The sequence below is a fragment of the Sinocyclocheilus rhinocerous genome, unplaced genomic scaffold (genome assembly GCF_001515625.1).
Source record: "Sinocyclocheilus rhinocerous isolate Xijiao unplaced genomic scaffold, SAMN03320098_v1.1 scaffold101, whole genome shotgun sequence".
In the NCBI taxonomy this organism is placed as follows: domain Eukaryota; kingdom Metazoa; phylum Chordata; class Actinopteri; order Cypriniformes; family Cyprinidae; genus Sinocyclocheilus; species Sinocyclocheilus rhinocerous.
In genome coordinates this window covers 693694-710492 of record NW_015626036.1, presented here as the reverse complement: position 1 = coordinate 710492, position 16799 = coordinate 693694, and the positions used below count along the sequence as shown (strand labels likewise).

Below are 16799 nucleotides of genomic sequence, written 5' to 3'. Positions count from 1 at the left end.
GAAACAAAGGATTTGCATTCCACATTTATCACTGTCATCATGACAAAGCAATGCAGCGCCGCAGCCGAAAATATCAGAGGAAAAAAGAAAGAAAAACTCCTGTTGATTCGTTCCCTTTTACGGAAAAATCAAATCAAGCCCATTGATCTAATTACACGCAGACTTTGCATGCTGATGGTAATTGCGAGGTACAAATGCGTTGGAAAGGGCACAGATTCCCCAAAGGTGAAACAGCGGAAAGTGTCTTCATGTATAAGTTATGAGTGAAAATCTCATGAAAAGTGAATTTTATCTGGCTCCCAGCAGCGCCATGAGAGAGAATAAAACGATTTTCTAAGAAAAATCTGTTTAAAAGCCATAAATGTATGTGCAATTATAGGAATGTTTGGATGGCTGATACAAAATCCAGTGCGATGCCTACTTAGCATTTATAAGCATCAGAGTGAGAGAAATGTTGACTATACTTATTAATTTCATTTACTATGAATTAATGATCAGTAAAACAGTCCAAAATGGACTGTTCAAGCTGTATAGAGTGCAACAGTCGGGTTCTGGAAGTAAAATCCCATTAATTTTCTCCATCTGAACGATAAGTTGTAAACTCTTAAAGACCTACCGTGAGCTATGAGGTTGTTAATTAATAGTATTTGCTTTTGTTGAAGCCATCAGCCTGTATTATTTCAAGTATTTCTTTTTAATAAGTATGTTTAACAGCATAATTCCTGGTGAAAAACTACATTACCCATGATTCAGCAGAGGAAATCCACCAATCAGAGAATTACAAGTCTGCGAGGATGATCTGTGGTTATTTACTTTTGTTGAAACCATGAGCCTGAATTTTCAACTTATTTTTTGTAAATAATCATGCTTAACGGTGGAATATCTGGTGAAAACTACATTACCCATGATAGAGGAAATCAACCAATCAGAGAACTGCGACAAGTCAATCACACCAAAATAACTTCAGTGCCCAACTGCATAAATATTTGTTTATATATCCATATTGTGCATTAAACAAAATATGTTGTTTTAATAGACACAATCATCATCTTTAGATCAATAATTTTATATTTCACTGTGAACTGTGAGGTTACCATTAGCCCAAATGTTTAACTTATTTTTGTAAATAATCGTGTTTAACAGTGAAATATCTGGTGAAAACTACATTACCCATGATTCTCCAGAGGAAATCCACCAATCAGAGAATCGTGACGCGACCATTCATATTTACAAATATAATGGAAAAATACTTCTGGAACCAGCACAGCTGAAAAAAGAGCACAGTTGCACTCTATTTGTATGTGTAACATACATTTATGCTTATTAGACAGTCAAATTTCTAGCTTACATTACATTTAGTCATTTTAGCATGTGTTTTTATCCAAATTGACTTGCAAATGAGGAACAGTTTATCATTACAGCCAACAAATTGCGCAATTAACAATGCTAAGCTTCCAGTGTAAGCTAGTAACATAGCTTAGCAACAGGCTAAAGTAAAACTCTATGGACGTCAGTAGGTTTTGTAAGAGAGCGTGTATTTTTGTGTGTGTGTGTGTGAGCGTGTGGATGGCTAGCACATCGGGTACTGTACCTGGCGAGGGGTTAATGAGTTGCTAATGAAACACATGGCTAGCAGCTAATTAGATGTGACCTGTTTTCCTGCAACTACTTGTAATGCGTTACCCCCAACACTGTATATATATATATATATACAGTATATATATCACAAAGAGATTTCTTTCATTCTATTATTACTATTATATTATTTATTTTATTATTATAAAATACATTTTATTTATTTATTGCAATGATTTATTTTAATTACAATTAAAGAACGCACAATTAATTATTATTATTATTTCTTTCCCTTTTTGATTCTGGGCTGAAATATGACCTGTGCATTTCTTGGCTGAATTCCCTCACTCACGTCTAATGCTTTGCTCAGCATCCGCAGTTGAAGCCGCGGTAATGTGTGTGTTTTGTATGCAGCAGGTCAGTGCTGGGAATCTGGCCGTCTGCGGCGGTGTAGTGCATTAGAGAGCGGAGCGGCTGACACAGCCCGGGGCGTTATACATAATTAGATGTGACCTGTTTTCCTGCAACTTTACCTCACGGTTGACAGCTCATATGCTAATGTTCTGATCCACCTACCGTCACTGTAAAGTCTTTGTTCTTTCACAGTGTTATTTATTATTTTAGCTATGTATAGTTTAAAGTCACAACCTTTGAAGTAGATGTTATTCTGAAGGTCTTGCTAATTTGCCTCTAAATATGGTTGTAGCTTGTTATAGGAGATGTCAGAATTGTGATTAATTTCAAATGCCTCAGCCTGACCTGACGTCTCCTTTGATATCTTTACAAGCATTTTAATGAGCTCTGACTCTAGAGTATCTTCTGTGAGAAATCCTCAAAATAAAGATGGTTTAGCCATTAAATAAGTGTTACATTTTATTCTCAGGCCTTAATCCAAGTCGAAAAACATATTTCTACATATATATATATGTATGTATGTATGTATGTATGTATGTATAAAGTAAATATAGTTAAATAAATTTAAATGTAATAATTAAATATAGATTTTTTTTCCCATTTGACTTTAAGAATGAAATGAATAATAATAATAATAATAATACTATTGTTATATTATTTTCTATAAATGCATATATATATATATATATATATGATTATATATCTGGGCTGAAATATGACCTGTGCATTTCTTGGCTGAATTCCCTCACTCACGTCTAATGCTTTGCTCAGCATCCGCAGTTGAAGCCGCGGTAATGTGTGTGTTTTGTATGCAGCAGGTCAGTGCTGGGAATCTGGCCGTCTGCGGCGGTGTAGTGCATTAGAGAGCGGAGCGGCTGACACAGCCCGGGGCGTTATACATGCTTATCGATCCGCTGTCAGGCCTGACTGAAGCCCGACTGTCACTGACGAGCGTGAGAACCCACCAGAGAAACCCCAACAACAACTCAAAATGAAGACGTACTCAACAAAACCTGCCCCAGAGGTGTAAATTACACCAGAACGGGCCTTTTCACCATTCCTTTCACGAGTTAATCTCCTCTCTCGCTCCACGAGCTTCCTCGTTAATGTGCCGGCGTAATTAGCAGGCGTCTGGTTTGTTAACATCAGGAGCGCGAAGAATGCGCGAGGGCTTTGAGGCGAGTTATTGACAATAAAGACGCTCTCTTTTGTTGACGTTGAAATCGTGGTGTGGGCGAACAGGCCTGTCGGAAATCTGACGAGTGAGTGGCAGTAGATTGCGCATGTTTTCCGGTGCGCGTTCTCCCTCGGGAATCGCGCACAGCATGGGAGAGAAACGACTAAAGAAGATGCTAATAAAGCCGTTTAAATAATTCATCTCTTCATCTTAAACCTGCCGCCTCCAGGGCTGCGGGAAACGCTCATCAGTTTCTCTCATCTCCGCCGATTCTGGCTTTTGATTCGTTTTTATCCGTTATCGCATCCCTCTCTCCCTGTCATACTCCTCCTTCACCTTGGCTTTCTTGTTTGTCATCTCGTCGTCTCCGTCTCTCTCTCTCTCTGCCCTGCGCTGATAGTGCTTAAGATGTTTTATTTACATCATTGTCAGGTTGATTTCCTGGAGGTAAATTCAGATCTGAGAGTTGCTCTCCCTCAGCGCGGTGGCGAGCGTATGATTCGACTGCGGCGTTTGTGCGTTACCGCTGCGTTTCTGTCGCACGCTTCCAGCATGACAACATGAATTTCTGCTGAAGTGTCTCTAACACAGCTCTTGCGAGCCCAGCATTAGTTACATTATATAGACCTATCATGAGGAAACAAGATGTCTTAATTATAATATAGCATTGCTATGGGGTTGCTAGTGTGTTCTGACTAGTGTGAGTGTGATAGATATGGCTTGGGCCTTCATAAGTTGTGTTTCAATTCAAGTTGCAAATTTAATATTGGTAACACTTCATTTTAAAGGGGTCATATGATGCTGCTAAAAAGAACGAATATCTCTTTGGATTTGAGACTTTAGTCTTTGCAACTTTACAGATCTTCTTTATGCACCAAGAGCTTGTAACACTCTAAAGAGAAAGGAAAAAATGAAATCGCATCATATGACCCCTTTAAGGACCAATTCTCAGTTGCTTATTAGCATGCATATTAGCATATTGGCTGTTTATTAGTACTTATGAAGCACACATTAATGCCTTATTCTACATGACCATATTTTCGCTCCCTTAATCCAACCCCACACTGTAAAAACAATATAAAAACAAAACACATAGTTAATAGTCCCAAAACGAAGCGCAGTTTGTAAAAATATTTATATACTAATTTATTTTTTAATATTTGTATCCTGCTACTGCTGAGAAATATTTTTATATTTAATATTTTTATATTTATGATACATATAATAATAAAAAAAATATGTTTCCAACCAAGTTGTAAATTTAATTTAATTTATATTTATTTTTGAATATAATAATATATATGTATTATTGTATGTATTATGTATTTATATTTATTTTAGTTTATTTATTTTTTTATTTATGTTATATTGATATATATGGTAAAATATGTCAGTGTTTTATTTGTCTGTATGTGTGTGTGTGTGTATGTGTATATATATATATATATATATATAATGATAAAAACGAATAATATGTTTAAATATGTATTTACATTAATAATAATAATAATAATAATGAACATGCATTCATGCAATCCATGAACAGGCAAGTCATGGTGGATGGTGTCCATGCGCTCACGTCTTCATAAATGATCATTTAGTGCAGGTCTTTGTTGTTCTGCTGCAGCATCTGAGATGTTCTATTGATCCGGCTGAAGTCTATATTGGACCGCCTCTAATTTGGAGCTTGTGGAAAAGCTTTCTCCAGCCCGAACGCTTAATAATTCCCCATAATATGATGAATAGATGGTGTGATTTAATTAATCTGGTAAAGTGAGTCATTAATTAGACACCGAGCTTGCTGGTCTGTCCAGTCATTCCTCCTGTTTTCATGTCTTCATTTGTCGGTTTAATTTGGACATTCTTCCTCCTCTCTTCCTCTGTCTTCCTCATGCGATGGGTTTCCCCAGACGCTCCTGATAGGCTTCCATTCAATAGCATTAACCTCCGAATGAATCATCCAGCCAATGAGCAGCCCAGTTATTAGAAGTGGTTGGTGTCAAAATTGAATACATGCTTAAAAGTTGCACTTTTGTCATAGCTGTGGACAAGCAGTTAGCTGTGGTGTCGTTTTACTTTGACATATAAAGTGAGAGTGAATGATTATCATACATACATGGTGCTGTTATGTTATGTTAAATGTTCAAAAGACAATGAGCTCCCGTCTGATCGCTATACTATATATAGCAAATGTTTATAATTTATTATTCTTAGTGCTGTCAAACGATTAATCGCGATTAATCGCTTCCAAAATAAAAGTTTTTGTTTACATAATATATGAGTGTGTACTGTGTATATTTATCATGTATATATAAATACTCACACGCATAGATATGTTTAAGAAAAATATGTTATGTTTATATATTAAATATATTTACATACAACATAAATTATAGGAATATAAATATATACATGTAAATATTTTCAAAATATATACTGTATGTGTGTGTATTTCTATATACATAATAAATATACACAGTACAAATATATTATATAAATAAAAACTTTTATTTTAGATGCGATTAATCGCGATTAATCGTTTGACAGCACTAATTATTTTTAATGTATATATTATTTATATTATCGTATTATTATTTTTTATTTTTCTCTTATTTTTTATTAAAATACATAATAAAATATATAAAATATACAAATGTTTGTTTTTTATGTATGATATATTTATAGAGTGAGAGAGAGAGAGCAAATTTTTATTTAATATTTATTTTATTTTTATGTAGGTAAATATGTAATATTGTCTACCTTTTTTTAAAAAAAAAAAACATAAAATCGTAAATATTAAACATAAACATAAATATTATATAGGTCGGATCAAATAATAAAATGTATAAAATATACAAATGTTTGCTTTTGTAATTTTTTTGTAATTATTAAAAAAACAAAAACACACACACATAATGAAACATAAAATATATATAATGCATCATACATACATAGAGTAAGAGTATATAGTATAGGTCAGATTAGTAGTTTCTGGGTGTCATTGCAGTATTAACAGTGTTGAGATAGAAGACTACTGCCGTTATACCCATTATACCTCATCGTCGTTCCTGCGTGGATGACTTTGCCAGTGCTGTGTGTGTGTGTGTGTGTGTGTGTGTGTGTGTGTAGCATGTAGATGATGATTCATGCTCTCCCAAGAAAAACACACAGGCTGCCAGTGGTTTGCGGATAGCAGCGCTCCACCGGGGAGCCGAGTATATTTATTCAACAGTCCTGTTGACCAGAGGAGCACCTCCATGTGTGCTTGTGAATGAGAGTGGAGGGAAAAACCCTGAGGAGAAGGTCCAGCTGTACAAATCGAGAGAAACAAAGATGAGTCAAGTCTACATGAAAGAGACGAGAAACAATGAGTCAGTTTTCTGAGATCTCACATTCAGAGTTGTTGAAGACAATGAGTCTTGTTCACTAATCGTCATGTGCTCATGTGTGCAGAAGCTTCTCACGCAAAATCTTCTCACTCATTCTAATATCATTTTAGTTGAGTTTTAATTGAGTTTTTTGTTTCAATTGCATACACATTTTTGCATAAAACACTTTTGCTTAATATATTCCATAATTCGTAGGCTCATCATTTTTAATTTAAGTTAATTAATTTTATTTTATTTTATTTTATTTTATTTTATTTTATTTGTGTGTCTGTGTTTAAGTTAAACACAGTGTGATATCTGCATTTGCACACAGATTTTATACTCTCATATACGTTCATGCATATACGGTTGGCGAATGACATCCAATATTCGCTATATGGAGCCACTAGTGCACAAATGACGGCCACACCATTTCTCAGACACTCAACTTGAACCCATCAACTCAGAGATGGGCTGCTGAGCATCGATTTCTTCTGCGTCGCCTCTTCTCATGAGGATCATTGAAGTGTGAGTGTCTTTAAACCGCCCCAGAGGACAGTTTTACTGCTCAAAGGTTGCTCGTTCATAGCGTGGGAGACTTTAGTGCGGTTCTCAGTTTAGTATCAGATGTTTCTCCTAAACATTAAAGTTATTAAAATGCAAATGAGTAGACATACAGTAGCAGTAAGGAGCTATAAAATTATGGTGGATAGTAGATCAGATCGTTTGATCATTTTATTTGAGTTCATATTAAGATAATTGATCGCAGACTGATTCTTGGCAAATCTGAGTACAGTTTGAGACATTATTGAGAAGCTCTAGAAGAGATGAGATTTCCAAGGAGAAACATCTGAAATTATTATGAAATGTATTAAATATGACAGAATCCTGAATTCCAGACAGAATTTGAGACATTTTTGTGAAGCTCGAGAAAAGACATGAGATTTCGGACAGAAACATCTGAAATCTTCATTAGCACCTCCATTTAATCTCCTTGCTGTGTAGAAGAAACAGTTGCGATATTAAAGAGTAGGTTTTGAGTATGCAGAGGTTAAATGCATTCAATTATGGCAGAATTCTGACAGAATTTGAGTTTTTTTTTGGAGAAACAGAAAAGATTTCTGGAGTCATTTTCTGAGGAGAAACATCTGAAATCTCCATTGGCACCTCAATTTGATCTTCTGAGGTTAAATTCATTAAATTATGACCAAATTCGAACAGAATTTGAGACATTTTTGAGAAACTCTAGAAATTGTTGAGTCTTTTTCTCAGGAGAAACATCTGAAGCACCTCCAGTTGATGTCATTGCTGTGTAGAAGAAACGATTGAGACATTAAAGAGGTCTCTTTGTAGTTTTTGAGTAGGAAGAGGTTATATTCATTCCATTTTTGAGAAGCTCTAGAAGAGACGTGGAGTCTTTTTTCGAGGAGAAACATCTGAAATCTCCATTAGCATCTGGATTTGATCTCATTGCTGTGTAGAAGAAACAATTGAGATAATAAAGAGTAGTTTTTGAGAATGCAGAGGTTAAATTCATTCAGTTATGAAAAGAATTGGAATATTTTAATGAGCCATTCCTTTAAGAAGAAGTCTCCATTGGTCTCCACTCAATCTCATGGCTTTCTTGGAGAAATGTTTCAGAGTTTTAATAGATTTGTGATTTCACTTGTGATTTTTCTGTCTTGTGTAGTCCACTTGTCACTTGTTTTGGGGGTTTTCCCTCTCGTACTTTTGTTATTTATGTCCTAATGTGGTTCTTTTTGAAGGAAGCATCTCCTGATGCAGTGATGTCAGTCCACTGCTCCTGAAGAGTCATTAAACTCTCACTCTGTAGATTTGAGGTCATCGTCTGTAGCGTCAGTTCAAAGACGTCCCCGCAGATGGCTTTTATTGAAGTTAAGATGTCCGCGACTTTCTCATGACCTCACTTCTGGACCCTTTCTGAACAAAGAACAAAGGTTTACGTCAACCCGTCCACCTTTGAGACCGTCGTGGCAGGAGTGCGCGAGAGAGAGAGCAGGTTAAAGAATAAAAGCCTGCTCGTTTCTCTCCTGTCATTCTCCGTTTCGAGATGCGAATCCGTGCTGCGCCAGCACACACACACACACACACACACAAGCAAGCCGCTGACTTGGGAAAATCAGCGAGAGGGGGGAGGTGTAAAATCCCTCTTTATCGAAAATTGGCTCTCCCAGTGAACAGCCCTCTAACAGAAATCCAGTGGGGTTTCCAAGGAAACTGTTCTACGGATCTGAAACTGTGGGCAAAGCCGGAAATGAATGGCTGATTTGTAGGACACACAACAATAGCAGTATAAGGCATAATTGTACAATAATGAATGAAATCAGGGAGAAAAGAAACAGAAGTGGTCAGGTGATTAGTGTCCGCTGAGGAGTGAACATCAGGTGTGATGGTATGTGTGTTTGAGGGTTGGTTGTGTCATCTGAAGCTGTCACTGATTCGCAATATGTATTTGATGTTTTGTTCAGCAACACTCTTAAGGTTTTTCCTTGCAGCAGATTCTTATCAAGAACTATTTTTGGTTGCTATGTTTTTTAGAGATTAAAAAAATTAGTTGAGGTCTTTAAAACATTCAAACATAGATGTGTTTCAGAGGAACTAGAGATTTAATGAAGGTTCTTCAATGGTTTCTGGCAGCAGGTTCAAGTCAAAAACCATTTTTGGTCTCTATGGGGTTGTAGGGCTTTAAAAAGTAGTTTTGTGCCTTTCAAAGGAACTAGAGATTTTATAAAGGTTTTTTAATGGTTCTTTGCAGCAGGTCCATGTCAAGAACCATTTTTCATGTTCTATGGATTTTGGAGATATAGGCATATCTGTGGATATCTTGTAGTTTCTTCAGAACAGTGTTTTGGTTCCTGGGTTCTTTAAAGCACTCAAGCATAGCAGGTTTTCTAAAGAACTAGTGATTTAATAACATTCACCTTCAGGTTCATATAAAGAATCATTTTTGATTGCTGTATGTTTGTTTTAGAAGTTAAAATGTAGTTGTGGTAGTTTCCTCAGATCAGTGTTTGGTTCCTGGGCGCTTTAAAACACTAGAACATTAGTGCCTTTCGCACCGCTTTAGTTCCAGAACTAAATGTACAGTACTAAAGTACTGGGACGATTTTGCACGAACTATTTCCCAGTACTATTTAAAGGGTTGCATTCGTACCGAGAGTGTGTACTAAGAAGTGACGTAAGCCGGTCGACAGCCTCGTCATTTGTGCGCGGCGTTCAACAACAGAAACAAATAAGAACAACATTAACAACAGGAGGATGGAGGACGCTGTGATCGGAGCTGTGTTTTTGTTGTTGTGTCTTGCGGGTTTCACAATAATGGACATGGAAAGTCGACGTATACGTAAAGCGATTGAAAAAACGGAAAGGAGGACTAAGAATCTCCAACAACAACTGGCAGTGCTACATTTGCTACAAGTGACTGCACTTGAGCGTCCGTCCATCTATCGCTGTTCTCCATACTTGCAAAATAAGTTGACACAATGTTTACAGTATGTTTACACGGCGATTTAAATCATGGCGGGTCGTTTGGCCAATCAATGTCTACTTGCGTCGCGATTAGTACCAGTTGTGCTGGTTAGACCCTGCTCCGGAGTAGGAGTTAAGTTGGTTCTCGAAAAAGGCAGTCCGGTACTAAAATCGCACCCAGTTCCGGCGGTGCGAAAACGTCAAAAAGTGGGTCGTTCCACAATTAGTTCTGGTACTATGAAAAGGTTCCCGCGGTGCGAAAGGCCCTAAAGAAGGTTTTCTAAGTAACTAGAGACTTAATAAAGTTCTTTAATGGTTTCTTGCTGCAGGTTCATATCAAGAAAGATGATTGATTGTTAAATGGGTTTTCGGAGAGAAAATGTAGTTGAGATTGCCTAATAGGTTCTTTAGATAAGTGTTTTGGTTCCTGTGTTCTTTAAAACACTTGAACAACAGGTTTCTAAGGAAATACAGATTTTATAAAAGCCCTTTAATGGTTTGTGGAAGAAGGTTCATGTCAAGAACCATTTTTGTTTCGGAGATAAAAAAAGTAGTTGTGGTTCTTTAAATCAGTGTTTTGGTTCCTGGGTTGTTTAAAATGCAAGAACAGGGATGGGTTTTCTAAGAAATTAGAAATTTTAATAAGGTTCTTCAATGGCATTTAGCTGTAAATGCCTTTTTTTATTTTAAATTGCAACCTTTTTTAGAGAACCAATCCAATTTCTGTGAAGATTCCCAGTTTTCCAGGTCATTGTAGATTTTTCCGGTTATTCTGGTCCCCAAGACAACCCAGTTCTCTGTTCTTGTGATGATATATTTACTTGTATTATATAGCCAGTGTTCTTTATTTTACATTACAGCACGGTGCAGCCTCACTTTGCATCTTGTAACATGGAGGAAAACATTGAAAATATCCTGAAAATTAATTTTGGCTCAAATTTTTGGTCTGTTTTCCTGTAAGGCAAAGGATTTGAAATTTGAAGTGTGCATCATTGCTAAAAGTAGATTTTTATTATCAACTTTTAGAAGCACACTAGCATACACAGATGATCTCAGAGCTGTTGACACTGACTATAAGATGCAAAACTTCAATTTTAATGTGAATCACTATGTTTAACTGATTCCCGAAAAAGGAGTTTCCTCCACAATCCCATCATCTTTAGATCCAGGACTGACCCGAAATGAAGCTCCACGGCTTCAAACAGGACACACGTGCCCACGCCGGGCCCGATAGTGTATCTGTGATCATAAGAAGCCCTCTCTTCGGATGAAGGGTAATTGCCTCACCGTGTAACATGTCCCAGAGCCTTTAAACTCAGTTAAACTGCTGGAAGTTTTTATGGCTGGAGGTAATTGGTTCCAGGCGGCGCTGGGAAACCGAAGGCCTTGGGCTGGACGAGCCCCTCCAGGTTCGTCTCTTGTCTGTTTTCCCCCGAAATCAAGCGTTTTACCTTCTGTTCTATCAGGGCATCCGTCCCAGCACCTCATAGAGAGAGCGGCCATCACCATTACTCCCTAAATAGAGCCCATATCTGTGGCGAACATGTGGTTGTGTTTTAATCAATGTTTATAGTTTGATTGATGTAGCGTCAAGGCCGAAGTTGGACCCGCTGTCTTTGTCAAGCGCTTGCGCATCCGTCCCAGCACCTCATAGAGAGAGCGGCCATCACCATTACTCCCTAAATAGAGCCCATATCTGTGGCGAACATGTGGTTGTGTTTTAATCAATGTTTATAGTTTGATTGATGTAGCGTCAAGGCCGAAGTTGGACCCGCTGTCTTTTGTTGTTTGTCAAGCACTTGTGTAATGTAAGTTCTGTTCCAGAATCTAGTGAGCTGCACTGCTGTCTGCTGTCTATATAGGCCGCATGCTAACTGAAATGGACAGAGTTTGATGTTATTATGGTGCTTGGCTAATGGAACGGTAATCTAATCATCTTGAAACTGCACAGAACATGCAAATAGTGGTCCGTTTTTAATTAGAGTGAATTGTTTTGTCTATACTTTTTGAAATTGGAAATTTTTTTAATTTATTTTTACGTATATTGTATATAAACATTTTAAATGATTTATACTTATAATCAAGATTTCTCCTCCAGGGTGACAATATTCAGAAATAAATACTAGCTTACTATTGGATACTGTGCAGTATGTACTGTATACTTTTTTTAATGAGTATGCAGTAATAATGATTTCAGTAGTATGTAACCGTAAATCTAAATCTTTCTCACAACTTCGTTTAAAAGTTTATTCTGCGTTTTTTGTCTTTTTTGGCAGTGCAATCAAATAATGAGTCAAACGAGAGATGTAGCTTTAAACCACCACTCCAAAGTTTGAATCAGGAAGATTTTAAAAGAAATTAATACTTTTATTCAGTAAGGATGCATTAAATTGATCAAAAGTGTCAGTAAAGACATACATACAAAAAAAAAATTCAAATAAAATAGAAAAGAGCTAGTGTCTGAGCAGATTGAGAAAGGGCCGTTTGTGTGTGTGTGTGTGTGTGTGCTTGTGTGTGTGTGTGTGTGTGACTTAATCTCAGCAGGTGAAAGCGTTCTGTGCAAGGCTTCCTCACTGACATACAGCAGGTGTGAAAGATAAGCACTCCCTCTCATCCCTGTAGTTTCAACAAGGTTAGAGTTCCTGGTACATGTTCCTGGTCTTGCTTAGATCGATTCATCATTGCACATCAGGGTCGGAAATTAATGGGGGCTTATGGTAAAAATGCCACCAAAATGAACAAAAAGGCCTCACAAATTCAAGATAAAGGGGCAAAAATTGCTCTTGCATGATTTGATTAAATCTGTTACAGCTGCCACGATTAAAATGAAACGTGGAAATGAATGAAAAGTGTCAATTTGCGGAATTACATTTAGATCTGCGTTTAAGTTGCTTTTTGCATGTTGTTTTTTGCAGCGTTGAGCTTTACTGCCAATTAGACGGTTTTCTGTGTAGCTCATGAATGCAGTGGCCAATCAGATTAGTCAGCGCTGAAACGCTCGCGTTCTGTTGATTGCATGCGCTTGCGAATTCTCTCATCATAAACAACAAAATGCAGAAACAATATAAATAAGGGTGCTTTCACACTAGCACTTTTGGTGCAAGTTCGGTTTGTTTGGATGATATGAACACTGTGGGTGCGCACCATAGACTGTATAAAAACCTGGACGTAGTGTCTGTGACATCACCCGTAGGATTCTGAAGAGCGTTTTTGAAGCTCAAAGTGGGCGGAGCCGGCCGTCGCCATCTTGGCAGCGCGTCACCGCTCGTCACTCCTGTATAATCGAAAATGGGCAAAGAGGATTCTGCTGTAAAGTTGGGCATTTTAACATGGGGAGTCTATGGGACTGACTCCCTTTTGGAGCCAGCCTCTAGCGGCCAGTCGATGAATTGCAGTTTTAGTCACTTCCGTGTTGGTTTGACCAGAAGGTTGCCGCTTGGTACGCGCCCGCGAACCATACCTAAGTCAGCTTAAAAAGGGTTGTCTGGGGTATGGTTCATGTGAACTCCGGTGCGGTTTGCTGCTGATGTGAATGCAATTGTACTAAATTGTGGAAGTGAACCGCTATTAATGACATATTATTTGATAAAAATGTGTGTTTGTGTGTGTGTGTTTTACTCACTTTCCTGCTGAGCATGATTGACTTGCTGCAAGCAGAGCGCTGTATGTCTCATTTCTGTTCGCCTTCAGCGTTCTTTAGAGCATTTGCAGTACATTCGTTAGACTGACGTAAGTGCTGTTATGTGCTGAAGCTTTGGAAACAAAACCAACAGTTCAAAAACAAATATATAAAAGTGTATATTTTGCCGCCTTCTCCTGCGCTGTCGTTACTAAGCAACAGGGTAAACAGCTGCTGGCTTGATGACGCAAACGAACCGTGGTTCGGACCCAAATAAAATAATATGAACACAGTCCAGCGGGGGCAGGGGGAGGGGGGAGCAATCGAACTCGGGTTCGGACCAGGCAATTGAACCGAATGTGAAAGCACCCTAAGAGATTTGTTTTGCAGCTTCATTAATTCTAAAGGGAGTTTTTGCATAACTTGTGCTAGACTAGACTAACGTCATCGTCCTTGGTGTGAACGGGGGGTGTGAATACTTGCATGATTTGCGTATGTCACCAGGATGAGTGCGCTGCTTTTAGACGACTTTGATTCCACTGAAGAAAGTTGTTTGTGGCTAATGGGCTTCCCATTGAGCATGTAATTCTGGGAGACAGCCTTTGTCTCTCAACTCTCAGCTGAACATGTGCCTGCCGCAAGGAGATTTCGACAAGGCCTCAGCATATTTTTAACGGATTTTGCGAGAGATCAGCGTCTCTGCTAAGATTTCGACTTGAGAGGCTTCACGGGTTTTGTTCTCGGCAGACAACACGTTACATGGCAGAGCGCTTTCTGCACCGCATGCTATTCTCAATGGCTGCGTAATGGGATGCAGTAACATCACACAACTTTGCCAAATGTTTTGAGGATAAGAGCTGTGTTTGCTTATCTAATTGCTGTTTAATAGAAAATAAAGCAGCAAGCAACAAGAGGTCATGTGTATTAGTAATTATACCAGAGTTAAAGGAAAAATGAAACTGATTTGAAATCATTTTCTCTCCCTCATAACCCAAATAACCTTATTTTATGCACACATCACAAAAAGGATATGTTTAGTTCAGTGTTATTTGCGTATTATTTTTGTGCTGTTTTATTTATTTATTTATTTTTTATTAGCTTTCATTTTTATATTTTCATTTTTCTTTTTTTTTTGAAGGTTTACTAATTTTGTCTTTGTTTAAACAATTTTTATTAATTTATTAATATTTCTATATAGATTTAATTTTTATATTTTAAGTTTTCAGTTTTACATTTTAATTTAGTAATTGTATGTGCTTCTGTATGTGAATTTATTTTTCTTTCAGTTTCTTGTTGTGTGCTTTTGTCTTTTGTTTATTAGTTTTATTTTTTTGTTTAATATTTCTTTATAGTTTTAATCATTTTTTATATTTCCAGTTTTTTATTCAAGTTTCAGTATTTTTATGTGCTTTTGTCTTTTTGTATTAGTTTTAGTTTTTTTTTTCATTTATAGCTTTATTTATATTTATTTTTTTTAGTTTTAGTAATTTTTTTAGTACTGCAACTTATTTTATTTCAGTTTTGTTTTGCCAAGCAACATTTCAGATTTTCATTATGTTTTTTTTCTTCACATATTTCCATCTGATATTTATATTTGATTTTATTTTATTTTGGCTTTATTTTCAATTTCCAAAATCAATTTTTAATAGTTTTAGTTAACAATAACAACTCTGGTTTACCTGCTTGTTAAAGTTGTTAAATGCAGCAAAATTCAAATTTTAAAATTCAAACATAGTGCATCCCATTACGATCAGTTGATTTTGAAATCATTTTCTTCAAACCTGTCACGAAGTGTTTTGAGGAATTGTTTTTGGTGCACAACAGCAAACATGGCTCATCCAATCAGATTTTAGCATTGCCATTTTCTTTTTTATAGTGCCTTATATTCAGTGGTTTATGCATCTTCTCTCATTCTTCTCCACAGGCGGCGTCTTCAGCCCTCAGCAGCTTGGGTCACGTGTACACGGCCATCGGCGACTATCCCAACGCCCTGGCCAGCCACAAGCAGTGCGTCCTGCTGGCCAAACAGTCCAAGGATCAGCTCTCCGAGGCTCGGGAGCTGGGTAACATGGGAGCCGTCTACATTGCCATGGGTGACTTCGATAATGCCGTGCAGTGCCACGAACAGCACCTGAGCATCGCCAAGAGCCTCGGCAACAAGCGCGGGATGCAATCCTTATGGCCTATCAGGCCAGAGGCTTACCATGCCCACAGGGAGTGAGGGCGCACTCAACCAGGGGCATTGCTGCTTCTTCAGCTTTAGAAAATGGTGCCTAGCTAATGGACATTTGTAGAGCTGCAGGTTAGGATACACCTAATACATTTGCCAGGTTCTACAATCTGCAAATGTAACCGGTTTCATCCAGAGTTTTGAGCACCAGCTCTTGAACTCTGGTGGCTGGTAGGGTGTAGAACTTGCACTTAGCTCCTTCCCCTCTCTGAGTTGATTATATGCACTTATTGAGTCCAGTTAAGTTCCTTCTTATGAATCCTGGACCACCCTTCCATCACTCACGCACTCTTACGACACTGAGTTCAGCGGAGGAACTTGCTACAAGAATCCATTACTGGGAAGTGTTCCTCGAGTGAATTCTCGTATTGGGTTAGTGCCCCATATGTAGTGGCTCCCTCTGGTGGCCCCATATGTGTATTTTTCCACTGCCTAGTTCCTTAGGGTTCAGTGTCTCCCTTAGACAGACACTCAATCTGTCACTGGGTTCTGTGTTTGGTAGTTCTCCCCTTATGCGGAGCCCACCACAGAATCTTCCCTATGTGGTACTTACTTCGGTAAGTCCATAGGTTGGTCTTCACATGTTACCTCCCATTCAGGTAGGATGTGACCTCCGTAGTGTCTCTTTCTGAGCAAATGCTAAGTTTTTCAAGTAGCTTAACCAGATGTCTGGGGTGTGGCCAGCTATGCAAATTTTGCTTGCCAATTTCATTGGCCTTTTCTCAATTATGTCAGAGGTGTCTGGGCTCCCAAGTGTGACCCCTAGTGTCGGAACTTCGACACAACATTGAAATGACCAACTGAAAGGGAATGGACACAGCTGAGCCTCAAAAAGTATTTTCATCTTGTCAAATGAAAGTCTTATGGGAGGAACAAATCAAAATGTAAGCAATTCTATGCAGCAAATTTCAAATTTACACATTTAAA

At 37.8% G+C, this 16799-nt stretch overlaps 2 protein-coding genes across 2 annotated transcripts in view; both read left to right on the top strand.

Annotated features, from left to right (window-relative positions):
• LOC107709247 (tetratricopeptide repeat protein 28-like) overlaps positions 1-15863 on the top strand; it is a 130714-nt gene extending 114851 nt beyond the window's left edge. The window contains exon 5 of the mRNA XM_016513688.1: positions 15567-15863. Within this exon, the coding sequence (XP_016369174.1) occupies positions 15567-15863 (297 nt within the window). The remainder of the gene's footprint in view (positions 1-15566) is intronic.
• Positions 15864-16384: 521 nt separating this feature from the next.
• LOC107709237 (tetratricopeptide repeat protein 28-like) overlaps positions 16385-16799 on the top strand; it is a 64896-nt gene continuing 64481 nt past the window's right edge. Inside the window, exon 1 of the mRNA XM_016513678.1 lies at positions 16385-16429. Within this exon, the coding sequence (XP_016369164.1) occupies positions 16385-16429 (45 nt within the window). The remainder of the gene's footprint in view (positions 16430-16799) is intronic.